At 34.0% G+C, this 26,318-nt stretch overlaps 1 protein-coding gene across 4 annotated transcripts in view; it reads left to right on the top strand.

Annotated features, from left to right (window-relative positions):
• The window catches only part of Parg (poly(ADP-ribose) glycohydrolase), a 114,287-nt gene that overhangs the window by 69,150 nt on the left and 18,819 nt on the right, over positions 1–26,318 (top strand). For all 4 annotated transcript variants that reach the window (XM_046446728.2, XM_046446727.2, XM_046446726.2 and 1 more), the window contains 4 exons: positions 4,357–4,504; positions 14,455–14,533; positions 15,927–16,035; positions 24,742–24,847. In XM_046446728.2, the coding sequence (XP_046302684.1) occupies positions 4,357–4,504; positions 14,455–14,533; positions 15,927–16,035; positions 24,742–24,847 (442 nt within the window). The remainder of the gene's footprint in view (positions 1–4,356; positions 4,505–14,454; positions 14,534–15,926; positions 16,036–24,741; positions 24,848–26,318) is intronic.

Below are 26,318 nucleotides of genomic sequence, written 5' to 3'. Positions count from 1 at the left end.
GAGATGTTTTTCTGCCACCAACAGCCTTAGGTCTAGGAGGCAGACATCTAAAACTGATTGATAAGAAAAGCTTCTCTCCTATATATAACAATTTTAAGCACATGAGCTAGCTATGCTTGCTAATGTCTTTTTTCCTGTTAGAGAGCAGGTAATTCTGTCCATTCTTCAATCTTTGTAATTATTTTGTAACTGTCATTAGTTAAAAAAATATTTTTAGCAAAAGAGCTTAACAAAACACTTCATATATTTAGCTTTAAAACCTCATAATACCTAACCTGAGCATATATTTTGCTTTTGATTCATAGCATTTTTTTCAAAAAATTCACTAATCAGAGACAATATATTAGTGATTTGTGTTTTTATCCCATTTGTAAGAGCATTGTAAACTTAGTTTTCTCTGAAAGAAGCTTGTGTATTATATCATTTATACTGGGGATTTTTCTTCTTAGATCCTTATTTGGTGCTTATATTGGGTTAGAAGCTATAAAGAAAGCAATGTTGAGAAAATAGTTGAATTTAACTAGACTGATTTGTGCATAGTTATGATATACATATGTTCCAAATGACTGATGAATCAGATTCTTTTTAGAATGGCCTTTTATTTAGACATATTTGTAATTAAAATTTTAAAGGAAGTGAATTGTGTTTTATTTCAGATCACCTTCTCCTAGTAATTACTTGAACTTGTAAACAAAAGTATTTAGGAAAATTGAATTGACAGTTTGTCCTGGATTTAACATTTGTAGAAACAAAAACAAAAACCACCAAAAAATATTTTAATATATGTACAATCATATATTTTTTCTTCTATTCAAAAACATAATTTCAAAATGTACTTAAAAACTGTTTGAAATGAATATTACTTCCCCCACATTCCCTTTTTTATGAGATTATTTTCTCCATTAAAGTCTTGGGTAAACTGGGGTATTCTTAATACATATGAACTGAACAGAGTTATTCTTAGTTAGCACCACAGGAATGCTGACCTTTTATTACAGTATAATTCAACAGGGAATTACTTAACAACAGTTGAAGCTGAGATTCTCCTCACTTCCCTGGAATATATTATAGATGAAATATGAGACCTCAGTAGATTAAAAGAATACCATAAAGGCTTCTAGCACTATTAATTGTTCTCCCAACCCATGCTATATCTCCCCAGGAGATCAGGGAATATTGTATTGCAATGCTTCAAAGCTCCTTGGGTAGCACATAATTTACATTATGCTGAATGGCAACAACAACAAAACCTCTCTAAGGAGCGTTATCATTTCTCTCTTTTCATCAAGTTATAATTCAGAAGCTGAATAATCTGAATAAAGTAGCGTTAGAGTAAAGAAACTTATAAAATGAGTGATTAAAAATAAAGAAACACTAATATGCTTGTTTTCATGTACTAGAACAGGTCTATCACCTCTTTCTTAGTTCTTTATTAAGAACTTTTTTAAGTAGCAGAAACTTTTATTTTCTTAAAGACCCCTGTTTTTAGAGGCATATTGAGTTTTGTGCATTTATTTCTGTGTACACCTTGCAAATAATGAATTGTTGACCTTTTATTCAGTAAACAATAGCATTCACATTGCATGTGTTTCATGATCATTATCAAATAGTACATAAGTTGGATAGAGGTTGTATTTTATTTGTTCTGTAACTTATTCCAGTAAAAATTAAGTTATACTGATCTCAACTACACTTGCAGGCACTCAGTATGGTCTCAGTTCTCAAATGCACTTCATTTCATTTCTTTGCTGGGTCTTCCCCCCTTACTTTGCCCCTGCTCTCATAATGCTTGTCATCTAATTGCTTTTTTTTTTTTAATGTTACACTTTTCCAGTTTATTTTTTAAACTGTAGCCTGAAGTATCTTACTAAGACACAGGTCCAGTTGTCATACGAATCTTTCTCAGAAACTTCAAAGTTGAGTAAAAATTCCCTAGACCCCAAACCACTTTATCACCAACTATAACTATCCACATGATGTATTTTACAGTGAAGCCACCATAATTCCTCTCATGTAGCTGTTTACATTTGGGTTTCTCCCTGTGTCCCTTGTATAGCGGTTGCCTCAAGCTATATGTTAGCTAACTCTGGATCGAATGCCATGTTCTCTTGTAAAGCTTTCCTAATCTTCCTCCCATGCTCAGATTTAGTTAATCCTGTTATATGAAAAGTAACAAATACATACTAACATGCTCTTTAATTATCACCTTATCAATCTGCTTATGTTACTGACTCCCATCCATCTAACTTGCAAATCCTATGAGGCCAGGAGCTGAGTACTTCTTATTCATCTTTGTATCCCATGGTTCCTACCACAATACACAGTAAATATTTATTAAACAGTTTAAGCCACAAATCATTCAGTCCCTAAAGACCTCATGTAGTAAGTAACCAATCTAACTAACATTTTCATCAAAAATTGTTTTTCTATATAAGCTAAAGAGTTACTGGGCACCCCCTGCCCTCCAGCCCCCTCCCTTTTTTTAGGGCTAATTACAAATACAAACTAGGTGCAGTGGTGCATGTCTATATTCCCAGTGACGCAGGATGCTAAGGCAGTAGGATTATAAACTCGAGGCCAGCCTCAGCAACTTAGTGAAATTCTGTCTCAAAACAAAAAAAGACTAGGGTTATAGCTCAATGGTAGAGCATCCTTGAGTTTAATCCTAAATGCCACAAAAAAAGAGAAAAAGAATACAAAACCAAATATATGATTTTCAAACTCATTTTAAGAATTTGTTGATATATTTCCCTCAAGTTTAATCTCCAGGACCACACACACACACACAAAAGAGTAAAGACTATTTTGATTTCTGTAAGTTTCTATATACTTTCACATAGCAAAAGATTTACATTCTTTTGGCAGGAGTTATTGGATTTTTTTGTTGTTGTTTGTTTGTTTGTTTTTAAATAAGACAGGGTCTTGGTATATTACCCTGGGGGACTTTTAACTTTTGATCCTCCTGTCTCACCTCCTGATTAACTGAGATTAGAGGCTTGTACCAGTACACCTGACCTGATTCATAATTCTTGTTCTACTCTATTATAAAATTAGCTCTAGGTTATCATTTAGTATCAGTTACCTCAGAGAATACAAACAAATTTGAAGAAATCTTATAATTTACAGTGGTTGGAAAGCATATTACCCTCTCTTACAGTATTTAAATTCTGTTTTACTTGTGTGTGTGAATATGTATGTACAGAAATTATATGTATCTGTATAATCTAACTCTTAACAATAACCTAAGGCTAAGATGGACACCATTTCTTATATAAACTGAATTAACATTGGCAGCTTGAGTGCATTCTCACAAGGATTGTGTAGCTCTTCTTCATCAGTAGATCTCATAATACTTTTACCTAAATCTTATGTAGGACTGGGGGAACAGATTAGTGGTGGCACTTGCCTATCATTTGCAAAACCCTGGGTTCAATAGTTAGCACTGAAGAAAAGAAAAGAAAAAAAAAGCTTATGGGTTTCAGACTACATTGGAAATATTAATTTAGTTGAATTTTTGTTCTTATACCAGGTTTCTTTCTTTTTTAGGTATATTTTTTAAAAATATTTGGTGGCTAGGCATGGTGACACACACCTGTAATCCCAGCCACTGGGGAGGCTGAGTGAGGCAGGAGGATCAAGAGTTCAAAGCCAGCCTCAGCAAAAGTGAGGCACTAAGCAACTCAGTGAGACCCTGTGTCCCTAAACAAAATACAAAATAGGGATGAGGATGTGACTTAGTTGTCTAGTCCTCCTGAGTTCAATTCCTGGTACCCAAAAAATAAGTTGGTAATGTTCATGTATTTGGCGATTTAGGACAAAAATTCCATACCTTTTATTCTTCCACAGAAGAGAAAGATATAATATTATTAAGAGAGGTATTATCCCAAAGTAGTCAACTACTAAACTCTTCAGTTCTTTAGGACAAGTGTTTGATTGCTGTATTAAAGTCATCTGAAATATATAAAATGAGGTTAAGTATGGATGTAGGAAAATAATGTTAAAACCTTTCAAGCAGAAGACCTCCCTTGACTTATGACCAGGGGAGCACAAATAAGGTTTATTATATAAGAGTTCCTAGATAATATTTCGCCCATAAACAATTTTTCTGAGGTCCTTTATGCACTTTTGGAATCCAAAGAAACATGCAGACATATTAACTTCAATGAAATGGGAAAAGTAAGGCACAAATGTAACTACGAGTGTACACAAGTATAACTCAGACTCCTTGGGAACATTAGTCATTTGAGGACTGATTTTCATGGGAAATAAAAAGATTAGAACTTTTTGGCATGTGCTTCTTTATCATAATTCAGGTATTTTAGATCATTATTTAACATGCCACATTTTCCTAAACAGGTGGATTTTGCAAATCGTTTTGTTGGAGGTGGAGTAACCAGTGCAGGACTTGTGCAAGAAGAAATCCGCTTTTTAATCAATCCTGAATTGATTGTTTCACGGCTCTTCACTGAGGTGCTGGATCACAATGAATGTCTTATTATCACAGGTTAGTTTGGGGGAATTCTGGAAATGGGGTAAGTCCTCCCTACCTGTGAATATCTGTTGTGAAGATTTGAGGCTACTGATGGGTACTAGTCCCAGTATTTTTATACATTACTTATACTTCCTTTTTGAAATTGTTATAGTCTCATTTTCCTAAAATATCTTGAATATACATTTTATTCTCCACCTTTTCTTTTTTGCCTTCCAGCAGTTTGATTATGATTTATCTAAGTATGGACTTAAACTCTATCCTCCTTGGAGTTCATTGAGCTTGCGAGTTTAATGTTTGTCATCAGATTTGTTAAATTTTTGGCCATTATTTATTTATGTTAGTACATTGATGGTGTCCCATAAGTTTCTAAAGCTATGTTCATTTTTCTTCTTTTATTTATTTATTTATTTTTTGGTGCTTAGAATGGATAATCTCAAATGACATATCTTCAAATTCATGGATTCTTTCTTTTACCTGCTGTAATCTACTTTTGAATCCCTCTAATGAATTTTTAGTTATTGTATTTTTTAATTCCAGAATTTCTATTTGATTTTTTATAATATCTTTTTATTAATATTTCTATTTGAGAGTTATCTTTACACTTTTGTTACTTAGCCAGTTTTCTTTAGTTCTTCCAACATATTTAAAATAACTAATTTTTTTCTCTTTCCACATTTTTCATTGGTACATTGTATTGGTACATAATGATGAGATTTGCTGTTACATATGTGTATATGCACACAATATAACAATATAAATCTGGCCAATATCACTCCCCAGCACTTTCCCCTTCTCCTACCCCACTGGTCCCTTTCCTCTACCAATCTCCCTTTGTTTTCCATGGGATACTCCCTAGCACCTTTCTTTTTCCTTTTCTTCTTTAGTTTCTACATATGAGAGAAAACATATGACCCTGGAGCTTCTGAGTTTGACTTATTTCACTTAATGCTGTCTAGTTCCACCATTTTCCTACAAATGACATAATTTCATTTTTCTTTCTGTCTGAATAAAACTCCCTTGTGTATATACAACACATTTTCTTTATTCATTCATCTATTGATGGATATCTAGATTGGTTCCATAGTTTGGCTATTGTGAATTTTGCTGCTATAACCATGGGTATGCATATATCATTATACTATGATGCCTTTAATTCTTTAGGATAAATACTGGGGGGTGGTATAGCTGAGTCATGGTGGTTCCATGCCTAGTCTTTTGAGGAATCTCCATACTGACTTCCATAATGGTTGTGCTAATTTGTAATCCTACCAACATTGTAAAAGTGTTCCTTTTTCTCCACAACCTCTCCAGCATTTATTATTATTTGTATTCTTGATAACTGCCATTCAGATTCGTGTGAAATGAAATCTCAGTATAGTTTTGGTGTGCATTTCCGTAATTGCTAATGATGTTGAACATTTTTTCATATATTTGTTGGCCATTTGTATTTCTTTTTGAGAAGTGTCTGTTTGATTCATTTGTCTATTTATTAATTGGGTTATTTGATTTTTTTGATTTTAAGTTTTTTGAGTTCCTTATATATCCTAGATATTAATCCTCTGTCAGAAAAGTAACTAGCAAAGCTTTTCTCCCATTCTGTAGGTTCTGTCTTCATATTCCTAATTGTTTTTGCTGTGCAGAAGTTTTTTAATTATGTCATTCCATAAATAACTGATCTAAAATGTTTGTTTAGTAAATCCAACATAAGTTACTGTTGACTGCTTTTTCTCCTGGGTATTGATTATATTACCTCATTTCTTTCCATGTCTTACTTTTTTGTTGTTGTTGAGAACTGGACATTTTGAATAATATAATGTGGCAACCCGCAAATGAGATTTTCCCTCATCAGAGTTCAGTGTTGCTATTTGTTGTTTGTTTAGTAACTTTCCTAAACAAATGCTGTAAAGTCTGTATTCTTTCTTGTCTCTACTCAATTAGATTATTGGTCAGCTAATTCTAATGCAGATTTCCTTAAATGGTTGGAGCCAGTAAGTCACACAGTCTGTGCTGAAATGATCTTTGTACATGTGGGGACTCACCTTTTAACACTTCCATCTACAGTTATTGACTCTGCCTTATTCTTCACTTCCTTTTTACACAGAGCCTTAAGGTTAGGCAAGAGGGGAGAGAGCTGAGGGCCTGAGCATTTACATGGTTGTGGGCTTGCATGTGGTCTTCCAGACTCCCAGGAATATGTTAGAACTTTTCTTAAGCCCCTTGTGGACATCTTATTCCTAGGCCTTTTCTTTGAAGCTTTTTGTTTAGCCTATTATTTGCCCTAACTGACAATCACCACCTCAGGCAGCCTCAATTTTAAGTAGTTACCTGTGTTTATTTTCATTTAACCTTTGGGAATTAGTCTTTTCACACTGGGAACACTAAGTCCAGTAAATAAAGAGCCTTCGAAGTGAGGTCTTTGAGAGAAACACCAGACAAATGTAATAATGACAGTTCTCTGAGAATGGAGAATTGAAGGATGTTTGTCACTCTTCTGCCTCTTCTTGTGGCTGCCAGGCTGCTAGTTTTCACTATGCTTAGGGACAGTTGGGTTTTAAGGCTACCTCAGAGCTTGGGAGAGTGAAATGAAAAATAAGGCAAATTAAAACACCATTAAGCTTGCTGTTTTTAACCAAGATTCCACCAATTTTCCTTGAATAAACACTGCCTGGATTACTTAAGACTTTAGTTTATTTCCACTTTTGATTTTTGCTGTGATTCTCTCAGTGTTCTCATTGATTTTAGGGAGGGGAGAATTTTCAAGGTTTTTACTTCGTCCTTTTTGCTGATGTCTCCATACCTTTTGTGGACACTCTTTGGTAAAGGGGCTTTAAGTGAGTAATTTTGCTTCATTTAAAATTCTGTGTTAATTTTTATCCTTGTAATTCTGCCATTTTGCTGAGGTAAGTAACTTTAAGAAAATAAAAGTTGTTAATTACCTGAGTTTATGTAGGAAATTAGGATTGGAATGTTGGCAAAGAATTTCTTCTTGGATGGAACCCTAGTTAGCCATACAAAGTTAATGACTTGTAACTTGAAGTATTTCATTCACAATTCTTGAATTAGTGATCCAAATTGTACTGAAATGGAGAGAGACAGAGATAGACACAGACCCCTTTTGTTCTCAGCATTGCCTCAACTCACATATTGGTCATCTGGCTGGCTGTGTTAGTTTTTACATAAGCACTTAGAAAGGGTACAGTTGTGGGAAATACTGTGGGAAGTGAGAGTGCAAAAGATTACAAAAAAAAAAAATGAAAAAAAAAAAGTGGTATAAATCCATTATTGGGCAACTAAGTACTTTGAGTATTTGCCCTATATTCTTTTTTAAAAAATGCAAATTGATTTTATTCTTTCTTATGGCTGAGTAATATCCTTTGTATAGATATAAAACATTGTTTATTATATAATAGATGAATCTTGAAAACTTGCTAAATAAAAGAAGTCAGACACAAAAAGCCACATATTATATGATTACAGTTATATTAAATGTCCTGAATAGGTAACTTGATAGAGATAGAAAGTGGATAAGTGGTTGCAGTGGTTAAAGAGAAATGGAAATAAGGAATAATTGTTAAAGAAATTTCTTTGAGGGAAGATGAAAATATTTTGTAATTGGAAAGTGATGTGGGTGCATAGCTTTGTAAAATCCAGTGGGTTATGTTCTTTAAAAGGGTATTTATCGCAATTTTTTAAATTTTAAGAAATTTTGGCTTATCCATATTTCTTTTTTGTTTGTTTGTTTTAGTTATACATGGCAGTAGACTCTATATATTATACAAACATGGAATGTATTTTCTTCTAATTGGGACCCCAATCTTGTGGGTACACACAGTGTTGAAATTCACTGAGATGTATTCACATATATACATAGGAAAGTTATGTTAGATTCATTCCACTGTCTTTCCTGTTACCCGGTACTCAGGGATCTCTGAAGGTCAGGAATGTGACTGTCATCATTTGGGTATATCAAATAATACTTTTAAAAGGTTTTAAATTTTTAGCAGTTAAACTGGATTTGAACTGAAGACCTAGAACAAAATATCCCATCAGTTTTTAAGATGAATTTACATCCTTGAAATAAAATCTTGGGGGTTAGTGCTGTAGCTCAGTGGCAGAGCACTTGCCTAGTAGTATGTGTGAGACATAGAGTTCAATCCTCAGCACCACATAAAAATAAACAATTAAAGGCATTCTGTCCATTTACAACTATAAAAAAATTAAAAAGAAATAAAATCTTGGGAATTATATTCAAAACTAATTTGTTTCATTTGCTTCATTTCATTTACAGTAGTAAGGAGTCCCTTGTCATCTGCCTTTAATGTAACTATAAATAAATGGAAAAATTCCCTGGGAATTTTTTTTAAAGAAAGTTTATTTTTAAAGATCATTTATCCCCAGATCACTTGGAAGTTAACTCTAGTCTTTCAATAATGTTTTTTAAAATGGATAGAAAATTGCAGATCCATGTTTCACCTTCAGATCTGTAATTAAGTCAAGCTAAGGACATTTGGGGTTACTTTTAACTTAGTGTTTTTTTCCCACTTCCACTTAACTTTATTATAGTGCCTCCTAATTAATATCTGTGATGTGATGTTCCCTTAATGGAAATGGCCATTTCATCATCTATTTGATGTCTGGATTTCTGCCATCTCCCTTCTTAGAAGACTCTTAACCATACACTGCATCTATCTGCAGATCAATTCCATTCCTTCAATCATGCATCCAGGCTCAGTGAGCTAATGATTATGAGTATGCTGCCTGAATCTGTAGAAGAGTTTGAGAAATTGGAAATAAATTAAATTTATCATCATTGTGGGACATCTGGTTACCATCAGACTTTTAAATGAATATGAAACAGGTCATGCAAACAGGCAAATACTTTTATACGGTGTTATCCCTCTATATTTTTATACAGTGTTATCCCCCCCGCCCCCAGTGGTCCTCACTGGGGCAGCCATAAGTTAAAACCTTTTGGTAAGTATAGATAAAGGGAAAGAATTAAAACTCCAGTCTTACCTTTTCTTATCTTTCCCTCTGTCACGTGTTTCTCTACAATATCCAACAAATAGCTCAATACTAAAGGACTCTAAGGGGTTTTTTTTGTTGTGTTTCTGTTTGGTGAGCACACAAAGCAGATGCATGCCTATACATGAAACTTTCTGAGCAGAGGAATAGTATATTTAACATAAAATCTACCCTTCAGTTAATCAAATTATCCCAGACATTGCAGTTCCTTATGTCTTTTCTGAGTGTCAGCAGAACTGACAGAAATGACTATATATAGACACTCTTGCTTATAGTATTAGTGCCTTCTCTTTATAGAGGTGCAGTGCTAGGGACACCTGTCACTATAGAAATAACCCTTTGCTAAATGACACCAGTTCTTTGGGAAAAGATCCAAATTCAGTTGGAGTTTTTCAGAAATGCTTGGAAATCAAACATTTCTTTGGTGTTCCTCTTTGATTTTTAATCATGCTAAAGGCAAGACCGTTCTATTTACTGTATGATTACCACTGTGTGAGTGATGCTGATGAAAGGTGAGTATATGGCTTTCATATGAATCTTTCTAAGGCACAAACTCATTGATAAGTAGATTGGGGGGGGGGGGGCAGGTACCAGGGATTGAACTCAGGGACATTCAACCACTGAGCCACACCCCAGCCCTATTTTGTATTTTATTTAAAGACAGGGTTTCACTGAGTTGCTAAGTCACTTGCTGGAGCTGACTATGGGTTTGAACTCCCAATCATCTGGCCTCAGCCTCCTGAGCTGCTGGGATTACAGGCATGCACCACCACACCTGCCATAGTAGAAATTTTTAATCTTCAAATATTTTTTCTATTCATTACCAACTTTTATTCCTAGGAAGAGAAAATAACAATATTTCTTACTAAATCTAAAAACACATAAAGCTGTCGTGAACTCTTAATGAGGTTTTTAAGGGGTTTCTTCTAGATTTTTCCTTAAGTGAAGGTCTTCCTTAACTGTGAAGTTCTACAGGCTATCCCTAGAGAGAGCTATCATAAAGGCCATTCATTATATCTTGTTTGCTATTATATTATCACTAAATGCTTACCTTTATGTTTTTATTAATTTATTAATAAATTTGAATTTAAAACACATTAACGGGATCCAGTTTTCAAAACAAACAGCCAATACAATTGTGAAAATTGTAAGTGTAGACACCCAGGATTTAATTTGTTTAAAGCAAAAGCATTTGTATATATCTTCTTCTTCTTTTTTTTTTTTTTTTTAATTTCCCATACTCAAAGAAGATAAATCTAGGGCTAGGATATATAGCTCAGTTGGTAGAGTGCTTCCCTCACATGTACAAGGACCTGGGTTTAATCCCCAGCACCACCAAAAAAAAAAAAAAAAAGATAAATCTAGCCTTGTTTCCCTCAAGAAAGAAGACTGAAAGCTATTTTATTTTGAAGTAGAAATATGATAATTGCTATTTTATATTTTTCAACTGCTTCCTTTTCAAAAGACAGGACAGGTGTTTTAATAGTCAAGGGATCAGATTAGGCAGGTGTGTGTGTGTGTGTGTGTGTGTATGTGTATGTTTGTTTATGAAAAAGAAAAATGAGAATTGTCTACACCAAGGTGGAAAACATAATAGAACCAGAGCCTTTCTGACTCTTTTGGTTCCTTTTACTCCAGTAAACCAGGTCACTTTTAATCACCTTGTGAATAGAGTCAAATATCTGTTTTCTCTGTTCCCTTATAAAGTTAAAATCTAATGACATCAACATTGACTGCTTTAGGGTTTAGAAGAATTTTTAGCTTGTGTTATTTGACTTTTCTAAGCAACTCTGTGAGATAAGAAGAATTATTAATAACCCTGAATTTCAGTCCAGTGAGGTTTGGTTATCCAAGGTCTCCTGGCTAGTAAAGATTAACTTAGAGCTCTTCTGTGTCCTAATGTCAATCTGTCATTCTTTGCCATGTTATCCTTTTAGATGTGAATTTTTATATATGGTTCAATTATATAATATCTTCCTATTAAGTATACCTGGCCTCATTATTTTAATCTCAGTTAATACAATGCTCTTTCTGTTTTGTTCATTAATTATGTTTATTAGGCAAGTACTCAGCTGCTTTTATACCCTTGCATTATAAAATGCTAAAGTAGACACAAATATTAATAATTTATAGTCTCTGGTATAGTTTCTCAACCTTTCCTTGTGTTTGTTCACCTTGATATTTCTAAAGCGTATAAGCCAATTATTTTATAGAATGTCCCTCATTTTGAATTTGCCCAGTGTTTTTCCTAATTATATTTTGCTTATTCATTTCGGTGATTTCAGAACTACTAAACCATGCCACTGTAAAAAGCAAACCTTAGTGGAGTTTGGTATTGGTTTATGATTATTTTCTGGTTTTCTCTCTCTTTTTAAGTAAAATTTACATATAGTGAAATATGTAATGTTAAGTGTGTATTGTGGTAAGTTGGCAAATAAATATTGCCCTTTTATCCCACACCCTTATCAAGACATAGAATAACAAATCCATCCGGTCAGACAATTTCCTTGAGCCCTTTTCTGATCAATCCCCATGCTAAGACCAGAAACAAACACAATTTTTATTTTTTTCATGAATTAGTTTTGTCTTTTTTAGAACTTCATATATATATATATATATATATATATATATATATATATATATATATATATACACACATACACACACACACACACACATACACACACACACACTTCTACCTTCTTTTTCCCCCCTCTGCATAAAATGTTATGTGAGATTCATCTATGGATTTGAGTATATCAGTGGTTTTAATCCTTTTTATTACTAAAAGTATAATTCCTTTGTAAATCATGTTTTGCTAATTTTCTGTTGATGAACATTTAGATTATTTGTACTTTTATTTTTGTGATAGTCTTTTTTATATGTCAGGTTAGATAGACTCCAGTCCCCATATATTCAAATGCTAATCTAGGTATTGCTGTTAAGATATTTTGTAGATGTGATTAAAGTCCACAAGCAGTTAATATTTTAAAAGGGAGATTATTTGCAAAAATCTGGGCAAACCACTTGCAATCATTTCAAAGGCCTAAAGAGCAGAGCTAAGGCTTTCCCCCCGCCGAAAAGAAATTCTTATTGTGGACAGCAGTTCATATCTGAATACCAGCCTGCCTAGTCAGCTCCCACAGTTATTTAAACCAACTCCTTTAATAAATCTCTTCGTATGTATCTCCTACTAGTTCTGTATCTGTGGTTGAACCCTGACTGATAGAAGACTATTGTGAATTAACCCTCTAAGAGTGTTCTCTTCAGTTTTTGTTAGCATATATTTTTAATTTCTATTGGCTAAATACCTAAGAATGTAATTTATAGGTCCAAGGGTGGATGCATATTTAATTTTGTAAGAAATTGTCTGTTTTCCAAAATCATTGTGCCATTTTACATTCTTCTAGCAGTGCATGAAATTTCTACTTGTTGTACATCCTTGCCAATGTTTAGTGTTGTCAGTCTTTTTTTTTTTTTTTTAGTCACTCTTTTCAGTTTATAGTGGTTTTAATGTTATACTGGAATAATGTTACAGTGTTTCATATGGTTGTTAGTAGGATATAGTTCAAATCTTCTGTCCAGTTTTCTAAATTGTATTGTTTTTATTATTAATTCATGAGAGTTCTTCAGGTATTCTAAATATAAGTTCTTTGACAGACGCTAGTTTTATGAATATTTTTCCTGCTGTCCTGCCTAAATATTTTCTTATTGGTCTTTGTATGGCCAGAAGTATGTAACTTTGCTCCATTGTAGTTTTTGTTTGAGGTTTTTTGGGGTAGAGAAGAGAGCTTGCTTTGGGGGATTTTGTTGTTGTTATTTCTTTGGGTAAATTTTATAGTCATTGCTTTCTTTATCCAGTCTAAGAAATATTTATCTATCCCCAATATAATGAAACTCTTCTTCTGTGTTTTCTTCTGGAAGTTTTATAATTTCATTTTTATTTCTGTGAGTCATCTCAAAATTGTTTTCATTCACAGTGTAAGGTAGCAGTTGAAGTTTATTTTGTTTTGTATGAATGTCTATTTACTCTGATAATATTTGTTGGGAAAACTACCCTTTTCTGTATGGATTGTTTGTCTTTTCTATATAAGTTTTAGAAATAGACCTACATTTCTTCTCATTTACTACTTTTTAAAAAAAATATTTATTTTTTAGTTTAGGTGGACACAATATCTTTATTTTACATTTATGTGGTTCTGAGAATCGAACCCAGTGCCTCATGCATGCTAGGCGAATACTCTACCACTGAGCCACAACCCCAGCCCCATCATTTACTACTTTTAAAAAGAAAAAGTCTTTTGAGATTATCATTAGGATTGAGGTGAATCTATAAATCAAAAATTAACATTGTAACAATATTGAGTCTTCTATCCCAAGAGCCTTGTATATTTCTCTTTTTATTGAGGTCTTTGTTTTTTCTCAGTTATGTCTTCTTCATCCATTGTATTTACTTCTAGATTTTTTTTTACATTATATTTATTTTGAAAAGTTTTATTTCCCATTGTTTATTGTTACATATATACATATATAGACATACCGTTGACCTTACTAAATTTGCTTATGAGCTTTTCTTGTTATAATTCCCCTCTACACACTCTTTCTTTCAGTAATTCCTAGGATTTGCTGGATAAACAATGATTGCATCTGCAAATCGGGACATTTTAACTGTTTTCCCTTTGGTGCTAAGGATTTAACCCAGGACCTTGTGCATGATAAGCTTGTGTTCTACCATTGAGCTACACTCTTGTTTTTGTTTTTAATATTTTTTATGCCTTTTATTTCTTCTCTTGCTTTATTGCACTGGCTGGGGGACCCCTCAAGCACAGTGCTGAATATAAGTGATGAGAATGGTATTCCTTGCCTTGTTGCTGATTTTAGGTGAAATGTTTTCACCATTGAGTATCAAGTAAATAGTAACAAATTATTTGTTTCAGGTACTGAACAGTACAGTGAATACACTGGCTATGCTGAAACATATCGTTGGGCCCGGAGCCATGAAGATGGGAGTGAAAGGTGAGTCTGTTTCTGACTTGAGTATTACATGACTGAAAGTGAAGGAGCATGGAGTGACTCTAGTGCACTCTGTATCTCTTGTACTATTATTCAGGCAGTTGAACTTTTCTTTTAAATTCAGTGTTACAGTTTTGTTGCAGTTAAAACAGTATAACCATTTCTGTATACAAAGGGAGACCAGAGAAAATGAAAAACCAGAAGTCTAAAATAAGTACAAGGAAGACAGAATTTTCTACAGTTCTACAAGCTGCCAATTGGGAGCGGTTAACTTCCAAATCCAAACTTAATTAGAAGTGGCTCTAATTAGAGCGTCTTATTTAGTTATCCTTAATTTCTCCGTGAGATTAGGTAAATGGAGGACACCTGTGTTGGGACAGTTTGTCTAATGCCACAAAGCCAGTTGATAGCAGGTACTGCAGTGAACTTTGCTGCTGTTGTCTCCTATTTCTTTTTAGAATTTATTCACATTTTGACATCTTTGCTTTTCCATCAAATTGTGTAGTTTATCAGGTATAATTTTTTGCAGAAATGCTGCCTGAAAGCTTGTGGGATTTTTTTGTTTGTTTTTATTTTTATTTATTTTTGTTTGTTTGTTTGTTTTTAAATGAGAAACAATTAGCTCTGGTCCATGTAGTCATACCTGTGCCACAAACATTCAAGTCCAGCCTCTGTATTCTTACTTTGTTTAAAGTATATGGTGTAACAAACAGTTATCTTTGTGAATATTTATTTATTCCTGGTAATTATTTCCAAACTAACATGAAGGCTTCATTGTTCTTCAAAATGAAAAATTGGTCGGCATACCAATTATGCAAGTTTTTAAAGAGGTGAGATATTTGGAATTTCACACATTTCTAAAATTATCATCTCAACTAGTCCTTCCTACTTCCACAAGTGACATGTTATTGTCTACTTTGATGTCCTGTCTTTCAAAAAATAGTTTCTTGCAGTCAGCAATTGAGCACAGTAGTAACACTTGACTTCTTGGGTTCATGTCCTGGACAGTATGTAGTAGTATTACATCCCAGTAATTTAGAGCAGATCCCACAAAACAAAGAAGGATTGAACTTCAGTATGAAAGGAAAGAAAGACCTAAATTCCCTTTGTTTGCCCTCAAATCTTTTTGTGTCAGACTCACTGTAAATGATATATAATATGTCATAGTGTGTGGTTTCTTGATTTTTCATTGTACTACTTACTACCCAACAGTGCATAATGTGTATGCCTTTGAATCTAAATACAAAATGTTTCTTGACCTCCTGCTTTGCTGAGACCTGTGGTCACAGTTTGTTTGTTTTTACTATACACTACCAAGGTATTGACAACCTAACCTCTGCAAGGCTGAAGGGCTCTACCTATTCCTCATCTTTTTCCCTTATTTGTCCTATCCCAGGGATGACTGGCAGCGACGCTGCACTGAGATTGTTGCCATTGATGCACTTCACTTCAGACGCTACCTCGATCAGTTTGTGCCTGAGAAAATGAGACGTGAGCTTAACAAGGCCAGTAACCTTATTTCTTAGTTCATCTGGCAACTGTCATCTATTTACTGCCATTTTATTAATGCTGAAATTAATGCTTTCTGGTAGTTTTTTACAGTGTCAAAATGCCCACAGCTTTCCTGATTTAATGGCTTTGTCAGCTTGTGCAAGATGTACTTTCCATTTTGTAATTGTTTGATTACTAGATGAGGTTGCCCACTACACTGTTGCTTGATGTTAAACTCCACACATGCATTTATCTAATTAAGTACTTTTAGCTGCTTTGGAACATTATTGTAAAACCATATAGAAATGAATGAGCCCTGAAAAAAAATTTTTTTCAGATCTTCCCAATGACATTTTCTTTACATGGTATCCTATCAGGATTAGAACAGATAAACCATTTATTATTATTATTGATATGGTTCAAATAAAAGTTGTTTGTTGATTTGGTAATTTGACATATTTTTACTGGAAACTGCAATGGTCTGTTATGCTTAGTGCTGTCTAGTATAATCATTTTCTTCTTTCTGTTGTATTACAGAAATGTAAAATGAGTCATATCTGTTGTTAGTTCAGATTGTCACAACTGTTAGCTACAATAAATTCCATCATGCAATAGTGCTGATTCTGTTCTCTAGAATTCGGGCCTCACCAAAACAGTCAAAATTTTCTTTAGTTCCTCAAATCACTTTCATAGCCAAGGAGACTAACTCAATTCCAAGTCATTGTTTGATTCCCAGGAGCAGGATTTGTTTATAAGATTAATTATGAAGTTTGTGGTTTTATGTGGCTACATGTGTCAGTCCCTACACAAAGATCTCTAATAATGACAGCAGGCTGGATATATACAACCAAATAATCCAGATAGGCTTTTATTACCCTTATAACTTGTAGATATTTTGAATATAATTGGTTATATTATCTCATATTTTGATCATCAGAAAATCTGCTTTATTGGTAACCATATTTTCTTATAGATAACTTATTAGATCATTTTAATTTTTAGGGGTTTCAGATGAATCTCAAAAAGTTTAAAGAATAATGCACTATCATCCAAAGTTGAATTTATAAACAGACATCATTTATTTTGAAAAACAGCAATTCCTCAGAAAATCTATCCAGATATATTCTTTAATATATTAGCACTTCTAAATTTCTTTCCTATCTGACACTGAAAGTCAAATTTACTTGTACTGAAAAGTATCTTTTACTAGTAGTTGAGTACACTTTAAAGGTAAGTATGCTTGGGGCTAGGGATGTAGCTCAGTGTTAGAATATTTGCCTAGCATGAATAAAGCCCTGGGTTTCATCCCTAGCATTACAGGGGGAAAAAATCCATATAAGGCTGCTTTCACTGTTCTAAATTCTTACCTTAAAGCAATTGTCTTCAAACCTCTATGTGTTTTATGATAGAGCATATTCATCTAGAATGAGATTAATTTTTAGAGTTTCTTCAAGTGTTACTTAAACATGTATACAGCAATTTTGTCACCTGGTCATTGAAAGTAGAGGACATTGGCTGGGTATGGTGGCTCATGCTTGTAATCCCAGCAGCTCAGGAAGCTGAGGCAGGAGAATCTCGGGTTCAAAGCCAGCCTCAACAACTTAAAGAGGCACTAAGCAACTCAATGAAACCTTTCTCTAAAGTAGGGCTGGGGAATGGCTCAGTGGTTAAGTGCCCCTGAGTTCAATCCCTGGTACTAATAAAAAAAAAAGAGAGAGAGAAACTAGAGGACATTTATCTAAGTGGTAGGTGGTTTGGAGAAAAATAGATGAAAGACGAGACCAAAATGTGTTTAACTAAAGTTGTAAAGTTATTAACAAAAATTAAAATATTTCCTTTTTATGGATAAAGCCTTCCTAAAGAAGCTAGATCATTCACTTTTAGAAATTATCTGCAATTATGATCTCTTTTAAAAGATAAATTTTGGAGTGATTGGCCACATTATATTATTATGTTTAATGCATATACAAATATGTAACAACAAACACCCCTATATGTACAAGTGTAATGCACCAATAAAAGAAAATGGGGGAGGGGAGTAATCATTGGGCATAAATTAGTCTTTGTTAAATTCCCTTTTACCATATGTAGGTATTCTCTACATTAACTTATATCACTAACATTCAATTATAGACACCAGAAATTTTAAAGGTGTGAAGTGTTGGTTTATATGAATACATTGTTAGATATATTATTGCAAACCTTAAAAAAATATTTATCTGTGGAATGTAGAGTGCTTATGAGACATACTTTATATAAAAAGAGTGAATCTTTAAATAACCTGGCAACAGGAATTTTATTTCATTCAGGTCAGACAGTGCCTGACACACTGCTTGCCTTATTGGGAATGTCTCAAGAATAATTTGTTAAATGTCTTGCTCAGTTATTAAGCAAATAACTTCTTAGGCAGTGCTAATATGGCTTTTTTTATAACAAACGTTTTAGAAACTATAGAAGTACATTATCTCAAAGCACTCAAAATATTATAAATTGTTAACTTCTCAAATATTCCCAAGTGTTAAATAAACTTTTAAACATTTCCAAGTGTTAAATAAAGCCTGAGTCCATTGTAAAATGCAGAGCAGTTGAAGGATATGATGGAGATGGGTTGATTTTTAATCTATGCCATTCTGAATTTGCCTGCCATTATTTATGTCAATATGCAGTTGAGTCTAATTTTTAACTCATGAAAAATTCTTTTCAGTCAAATTTAAGCAGAAACTTTTTCAAACTATATTGGTAAAAATAGTAAAATCAATAAAATAATTGCTTACTGTGTGCTAGGGACTCCACTTAGCATTTTAAATGCATTGTCTGTGTTTTTGTTTTGCTGTGTTTTTTAAGATGGAGTCTCATTTGGTTGCTGGCCTGGGCTCGAGATTCTCCTACCTTAGCCTCCAAGTAACTGGGTCTATTAATGTGCCACTGCCTGCCAGGCATGCATTGTCTGATTTAATCCTCACTACCCCAGGAGGCAGAGATACTGTTTTTATTGCCAATTTTGGGACAGTAGAGTAAGCCTCAGGAAGTTGAGTAGCTTGCCTAAGGTCCCAAAAGCTGGGTAGTGACCACACCAGGGCTTAAATTGGGTTCCCCTGACTTTAGATAATTTTTTTTTTCTTTTTTTTGTTTTTTTTCTTTTTGGCAGTTCTGGGGATTGAACCTAGGGCCTAACACTTGCTTAGGCAAATGCACTGTCACTGAGCTATATCCCTAGTACTCAGATTTTTTTTTAAATTTATTTTTTAGTTTTCGGTGGACACAATATCTTTATTTGTATGTGATGCTGAGGATCGAACCCAGCACCCTGCGCATGCCTGGCAAGCGCCTTACCACTTGTGCCACATCTCCAGCCCCTTTTTTTTTTTTTTTTATACTGGGGATTGAACTCAGGGGCACTCAACCCTGAGCCACATCCTCAGCTCTATTTTGTATTTTATTTAGAGACAGGGTCCCACTGAGTTGCTTAGTGACTTAGTTGCAGAGGCTGACTTTGAATTAACAATCCTCCTGTCTCAGTCTCCAAGTTGCTGGGATTACAGGCGTGTATACCAAGCCCAGCCTCAGATCACTTTTTAAAAATGTAAATCCTCTCATATAGAGATTACTATAATTAGATCTGATCTTCTAGATTTTTTATCTTGTTTAATCTTTAATCGTTGAGAATATTTCTGCCTTTGATTAATATATAATATACAGACATATGCCTCAGTTGCTCCTTGTCCTCTGATGATAAACTTCCACTATGCACAAAGTATCCATTGAATCCTTTTCTCAATATTCTTTTCTGTTTGATACACTTTTTCAAGAAAATGTGAGCGTTCCCCTCAACCTATTCTTGAATTCCCATGAGATGAAGAAATATCTTGCATGTAATAGAATTTGCCAGTATATGAAGAGAATTTGTCAGTATATGAAAGAGCACCTGGCTCAGGGCCTCACACATGGGAAAGTATTGAAAATGTGTATTCTTTCATTCACTGATATATTCTCCTAAAATTTGTTCTTTCATCAAAGATTGGTTTTCTAATTCTTTCACTAAAAAAGGGGGAAAAAAACAGTAAATGATTTTGTTAAGTGTTTTTTATTTTATTTTTAGTTGTAGATGGACACAATATCTTTATTTTTTTTTTAATGTGGTACTAAGGATCGAACCCAGGCCTTCCACATGTGTTCGAGGCAAGCACTCTACCACTGAGCTACAACCCCAGTCCTTGTTAAGTATTTTTGAAAGATTAATTTAACAGACTAATCCAAATAACTTTGGACCTTCTAAATTAAAGCATTCCATCCCTTATTAATTTACATTTGCCTATTGAAATAGATTTATGAATTTTGATGTAAGTAACAAGGATTCCACATAAGCTGGCAACACAACTTGAAGGAAATATTTAATGTTTTATATTTCATTATGTTTTATAAACTTGGATTTAAAGCAGAAGTCTGTATCAAATCAGTTTTAGAGATGATTTATGTATGTTTGTGTGCATGTGTGAACGAGTGTCTTTTTGCATGCCAGAGAGAAAGTTAAGAAGACTAGAAAAATTACCTTTTTCTAAATGAAGCAACAAAACATAAGACTAGTTTTCATCATCAGAATTCAGTGTGGATCTCTGAGCTCTCAGGGCCTCTTTGTTACTTTTACACATTACTTGAAAGGGCATTCCCACAAAGTGCTCTAATGCCTCTGGAAAAGGTCTGGTCCGTCCAGGTCCCTCCTGTCTTATTGAAGTGACATCATGACCAGCAAACAGAGTACGTTTTTAAAAGGAAGGAATCCATTTAACTGATAGTGCAAATCTGTATTTAATCCTATGAGTGCAGTTGGGTGACATGTTAGGGGAGAATTATCTTTGACTTTGGAACAATTTATGACTCCATCTTGTAGAAGTGGCAAATAACCCTGCAAGGGAAGAAGGAAATCACCTGTGAAAAGTTGTACTTGGCTATATTAGACTTTTGTAGGTAAGATTACATAGTGAATATATTTCATTAGGCCTTCCAAAATAGGAATTGAACAAAGTGGATTGCCACTATTATTCTATTTTTAATTGTTTTTTTATATTCATTTTTTAGTTGTAGTTGGACACAATATCTTTATTTTATTTTGTGGTGCTAAGGATCGAACCCAGTGCTTCACATGTGCTAAACAAGTGCTCTACCACTGAGCCACAACCCCAGCCTCTTGATTTTTTTAATTGATTTATTATTATCCAAATTTAGAATGGAGTTATTGTTAAATAAAAACTTTATAATAAAACCATTCAGTACTTGGCTGCTGATACTTTAAGTTCAACACCTGATCTTTTTATAATCTTTTCTTAAAATATGTGTCACTTTACTTTTTTAGGAATATTAGTTCAAAATGTGTCATCTCCAGTGAGTTTTCCCTTAAGTTTCTCAACATATAGAGTCAGAACATCACAAGATAACTAATTTTCAGTTTTACACACGAGAAAACAGATCTACAGACTTTCATTTTATATTACATTTTAAAATAGCAAAAACAATGTACGAATGTTACAACATTCAAAGACAAAAACGTTATCCATAATACTGTCTTTCAAACAGTTGTTTTCAGGGACTGGGGTTGTAGCTCAGAGGTAGAGTGCTCCCCTAACATGCATAAGGCACTGGGTTCAATCCTCAGCACCACCTAAATATAAATAAAGATATTGTATCCAGCTATAATTAAAAAATTATAAATATTTAAAAACAAAAACAGTTGTTTTCATTTTTTATAGGTCTTTCCACATGAAATTTGGTTTTATATAAATATACACAAAAGTTAACCTATAATTTTGCATTTTACCTCTTTCATTTAACTTTATATTATAAATGCTTTTCATACTTCTTAAAAATCTTCATAATTAAATAAAATTGGTTAGATTGATAGGCTGTGATTTAACTCTATAGTCACGATCCTATTTTTGAGCAATTAGTCCCAGATTTTTCTCTTATATGTAAAGTAGGAATAAACATCTGTACAATGCTTTTTCTTTAGAAGAAATTTACAAAACTATTATTACTACTGAGTCTAAGGATAACTTAAAGACTCTTTAGTAATATTACTTTATTCTCTTCCAACAGATCCTTAAGGGTCTTTTTATATTGTATTTATTTTTAAGAAATCACAGAATACTAATAACCTCAAGAAATCAATATCAACATCAACTATGTATTAATGTAAACTAAACACATGAGTAGACTGACTTTATGAATAAACAACTCTGGAAATAATAATTACTAAGTTATTAATCTTAATAACAATATAATATATATTTGCATGATGATGAAAGACATCCTTTAAGTGTATCTACTTGGGACTGCTACAATTTATATTGAAACCAGAGTTGTTAGTGTGTATATACTTATTTGTGCTACGCTGGAGTCCCATGCCTTTCCTGGGCTCAGTCCTGGAACTTTTATACATGCTTTCTTTGGTCTCTTTTCCACTTTCTTTGCTTCCTTCTTATATCTCTATTTTCACTACTTCCTGTTTAGTATCTAGTTTTTAATTCTAGATACAAATTTTTTCTTTTGGTTTTTACTTGTTCACCAAACTGCACTGTTTTTGCTCATTAAAATACATTTAACCTGGTTACTTAGAGGAAGCAGTGAGGAACTAACATTCTGATAGTATAAAACAAAATATGAACCAGGAAGCCAAGAACTCCTCTTTGTCCAAGCATGCCAGAAAAAAAATGATATGAAAGATGGCATAGTTACGTTTATTCTGACAGAGGTTTGTTTTCCCTGTTATACATATAATGCCATATTCTTTATCATTCAAGAACTTACTCTTCCCCCATGGAGTTGTCTGATATTTTGACCTGAAAGAGATTTTTAGAAGCTCTATGCATCTGATTATACAGGTAATTTGTAAGTTCTTGTGCAAGTTCTGTACCATAGCATTGAATAATGGTCTGGTACCAACTTATAATTAATATCTGTCAGAATTTACAGCCTAGGAGAGGATGGAGGGAATAACCTTGTTAATCCATCCAGACAGTGTATAAAATAAAGTTTTATACCTTTGTGGAAACTTCAGAGAATAATTTGCCGTATTTCAGCATGTGGGTTTCACAGAAGCATCTTTCTCTATTGTTGGTTTTTCTCTTACTCTTTTAATCTATTTACTATTACATATAGACTACATTTTAGGTTTATTTGGTACCTGAGAGAACCTAGGGAAGATTTGTTTTGCTGTTATATTATCTTCTTAATACAGTATACTTAGAAGGCAGAAAGATTGACTAAGATGACTGCAAAGAAGTAGAAACCATAAACTCTGGGACCTTCTCATGTACAAAAAATTAATTTAATTAATACTTAGCCAGCATCTTTAGGATATATTATACTTTCTTCAGGTTACTGGCAAAATTTTGAATATTCTATCTTAAAACAGCTATGAAACTAGAGAATTCTAGGACTGAAAGAAATCTTAAATTTTTTTTCATAATCAGAAATAGGAATCCCTTTTATAGATAGTTGCTAGTTTTTTGTTAAAGGAAGTTTCGGGGTCAAATACATGTCATGGGATGTCACTCCAATGCCATTGCCTAACGCGCCTGGGCCCGCGCAGAACCTCTCCGGGCAGCTGTGGGAGAAGTGAGCAGGCGTCATCTCTGGTGGCCTCGGTGGCCTCGCTTTTACAAAGCATTCCAATGGCAAGAAGCACAAAAGTGAATCATAGTGGAGCTAGGATTGTGGCTCAGTGGTAGAGCGTTTGCCTAGCATGTGTGAGGCACTGGGTTCTATTCTCAGCACTGCATATAAATAAATAAAATAAAGGTCCGTTGACAAATAAAACATTTGTTTTTAAAAAGTGAATCATAGTTGCTAATCTAGTCCCAATAACTCTGGGGAAGAACCTGCTAAGGAAGCTCCATAGTAACTCTACTTTGATGCAAAAGTGGTCACCAAAAGCCTTCAGAGAAAACAGTATTTGAACAAGTACCTTTCCTGATAGTTTGTCTTGGTTATCCCACTGGTTCTTGAAATATCTCTGATAATCACATATGTCTGAGGTGGAAAAAGAAACTGTAAGTCTTATGTTTTCTTTTCTATCAAAGTTAAATCTGTAATGCAACACACACAAATTTACTGTAACTAAGTTTCACGTGTATAGTGGAGCCCTCTTAAGTTAGAAAACCATGTGGTCAGAATGGAGCCATTTTTAAATTCCCTAACAGGTATCCAGCCACAACTGTAGCCCCTTTTCATGCCTTCCCCAATTTTAAATCAGCTAATTGTGTAGATTGTACCCCCGAACTCTTCATTTCAAAGCAAACAGTACTTTGTTAGGGATAAAAACTAGCAGACTGCCTACCCAGGTATGCTTGCCCACCAAATTCCCTTTGGGGACATACTCTTCTGCAGACATAGAGTTTTTGCCTTACTGGCTTCCTACCATATGTTTGATTTCTTACAGCACCTCAGTATTTCTAACAGAAACTAATACTTGTATTAGTGTAAGGGATTTGATATACCCAACATTCAAACAAATAAATATTAGAATCTGTCCTTTCTCATTCTCTTTCTTGTACAATCCCAGGTTTTTCTCTTTCTTTGTTTTCCCCTCTACTTTGGCCTTAAGAAGAAAAAGAAAAACGAGGGAGAATATAAGCTTGGTAATGGATGCTGATCCTAGTACATCTGTCAGAAATACTCTTACTGTCCATTCAGTCATGTGCTGTGATATTTCTTTCATCTTGTAGGCTTACTGTGGATTTCTACGTCCTGGAGTTCCTTCAGAGAATCTTTCTGCTGTGGCCACAGGAAACTGGGGTTGTGGTGCCTTTGGGGGTGATGCTAGATTAAAAGGTGAGTAAATCCTTATACAGAAGGATAATAGCATGCTCATGTCATGATCTCTCAGACACAGTATTTGGTTGAAGATAGAAAGGTTAGGGGAAAGAGTCCATAAAGACTGTGAGGTTTCAAACCAAAGCACCTACTTCAGCACTTTCCGTTGTAGAGTGATTTTTTTTTTTACAGGCATAGCTGTTTGACTAAACTACCATGTTCTGAGCAATGTAGTTGGCATGAGAATAAAAAGATGAAGAAGATTAGGTCCTTGCTTTGGGAGTCACTGTCCCACATATGAGAGAGAGGCATAAACAAATGCAGCACATAATGATGAATGCTCTAGTAGAGCCACACAGTGTGGTGGGAGTATATCTTGGGAGAGCTGCATGAATGGCCCAGATGAGGAAGCATTTGGGTACCCAAGATAGATAGGCATTTTGCATATTGTATTTGGTTGTTGTGGTGAAAAAAATCACAAAACTTGAATAACAATGATGTTGATCCTTTACCAGATAATGACATTCGCTTTACTTTTGAAAGTATTGATAAATACTTTCAAAAGAAAATAGTATTATATCATTACTTGGTATGGTTACCATTTTCTTTCAGCCCAACTGTTCTGATACCAGCGGGATATACCATAATGCAGTTCTGACATTAACTATCTGGATTTATTGCAGTACCCACAGATTAGGGGAAGGGTTCTCCATAAAACTGTCTATACTTTAGATTGTAACCACAAGTCTGAGCAGGGTCCCTAGATCACTAGCATCTAACCAGCTGGCTACCAGCATGGGATGTTCTCATGGTCCTCAGATTTGATAATTTACTAGAATGGCTTTTAAGTCCTATACTTAAGTTGCAGTTTTACTATAAAGTATATACACAAGGTATGGAAGGGAATGCAGATCTTTGACAACCTGACTCCATGGTGTCTGGGTACTTCACTTTCTGTGCATGTGAAATTTGTTCATCTAGGAAACTATTCTGAGCTTTGGTATCCAGAGTTATTTTGGGCACTTCATTACTAGACATAATTGATTAAATCATTGGTTAACTGATTGAACTTGATCTCCAGCTCTACCCCTACTCCTGGAAGTGGGGTTCTAAATGCTAGCATTACAAAGCCACTAGTACTCAAGAAATTCTAAGGAGTTTTAAAAATTTTTTTTTCTTTTTAGTTATACATGACAGTAGATTGTATTTTGACATATATACATACATGCAGTATAACTACCCATTTTTGTGGTTGGACAAGTCCAAGGATTTTTTAAAAATATTTTTTAGTTATAGTTGGACACAATACCTTTATTTCACTTATTCATTTTTATGTGGTGCTGAGGATCAAACCCAGGTAGGATCTCCCATGTGCGAGGCGAGTGCTCTACCGCTGAGCCAAAACCCCAGCCCATATCCAAGGATTTTTGAAGCTTCTCCTAGCAACTCAAGACCAAGACAAGACAAACTGTAATATCACAATTATCAA

This window comes from Marmota monax, unplaced genomic scaffold (genome assembly GCF_021218885.2).
Source record: "Marmota monax isolate L192 unplaced genomic scaffold, Marmota_monax_Labrador192_F-V1.1 WCK01_AAM20220418_F8-fsc00207, whole genome shotgun sequence".
Taxonomy (NCBI): Eukaryota; Metazoa; Chordata; class Mammalia; order Rodentia; family Sciuridae; genus Marmota; species Marmota monax.
The sequence above is the reverse complement of the archived record's forward strand: the minus strand, read 5'-3'. Positions and strand labels throughout refer to the sequence as shown.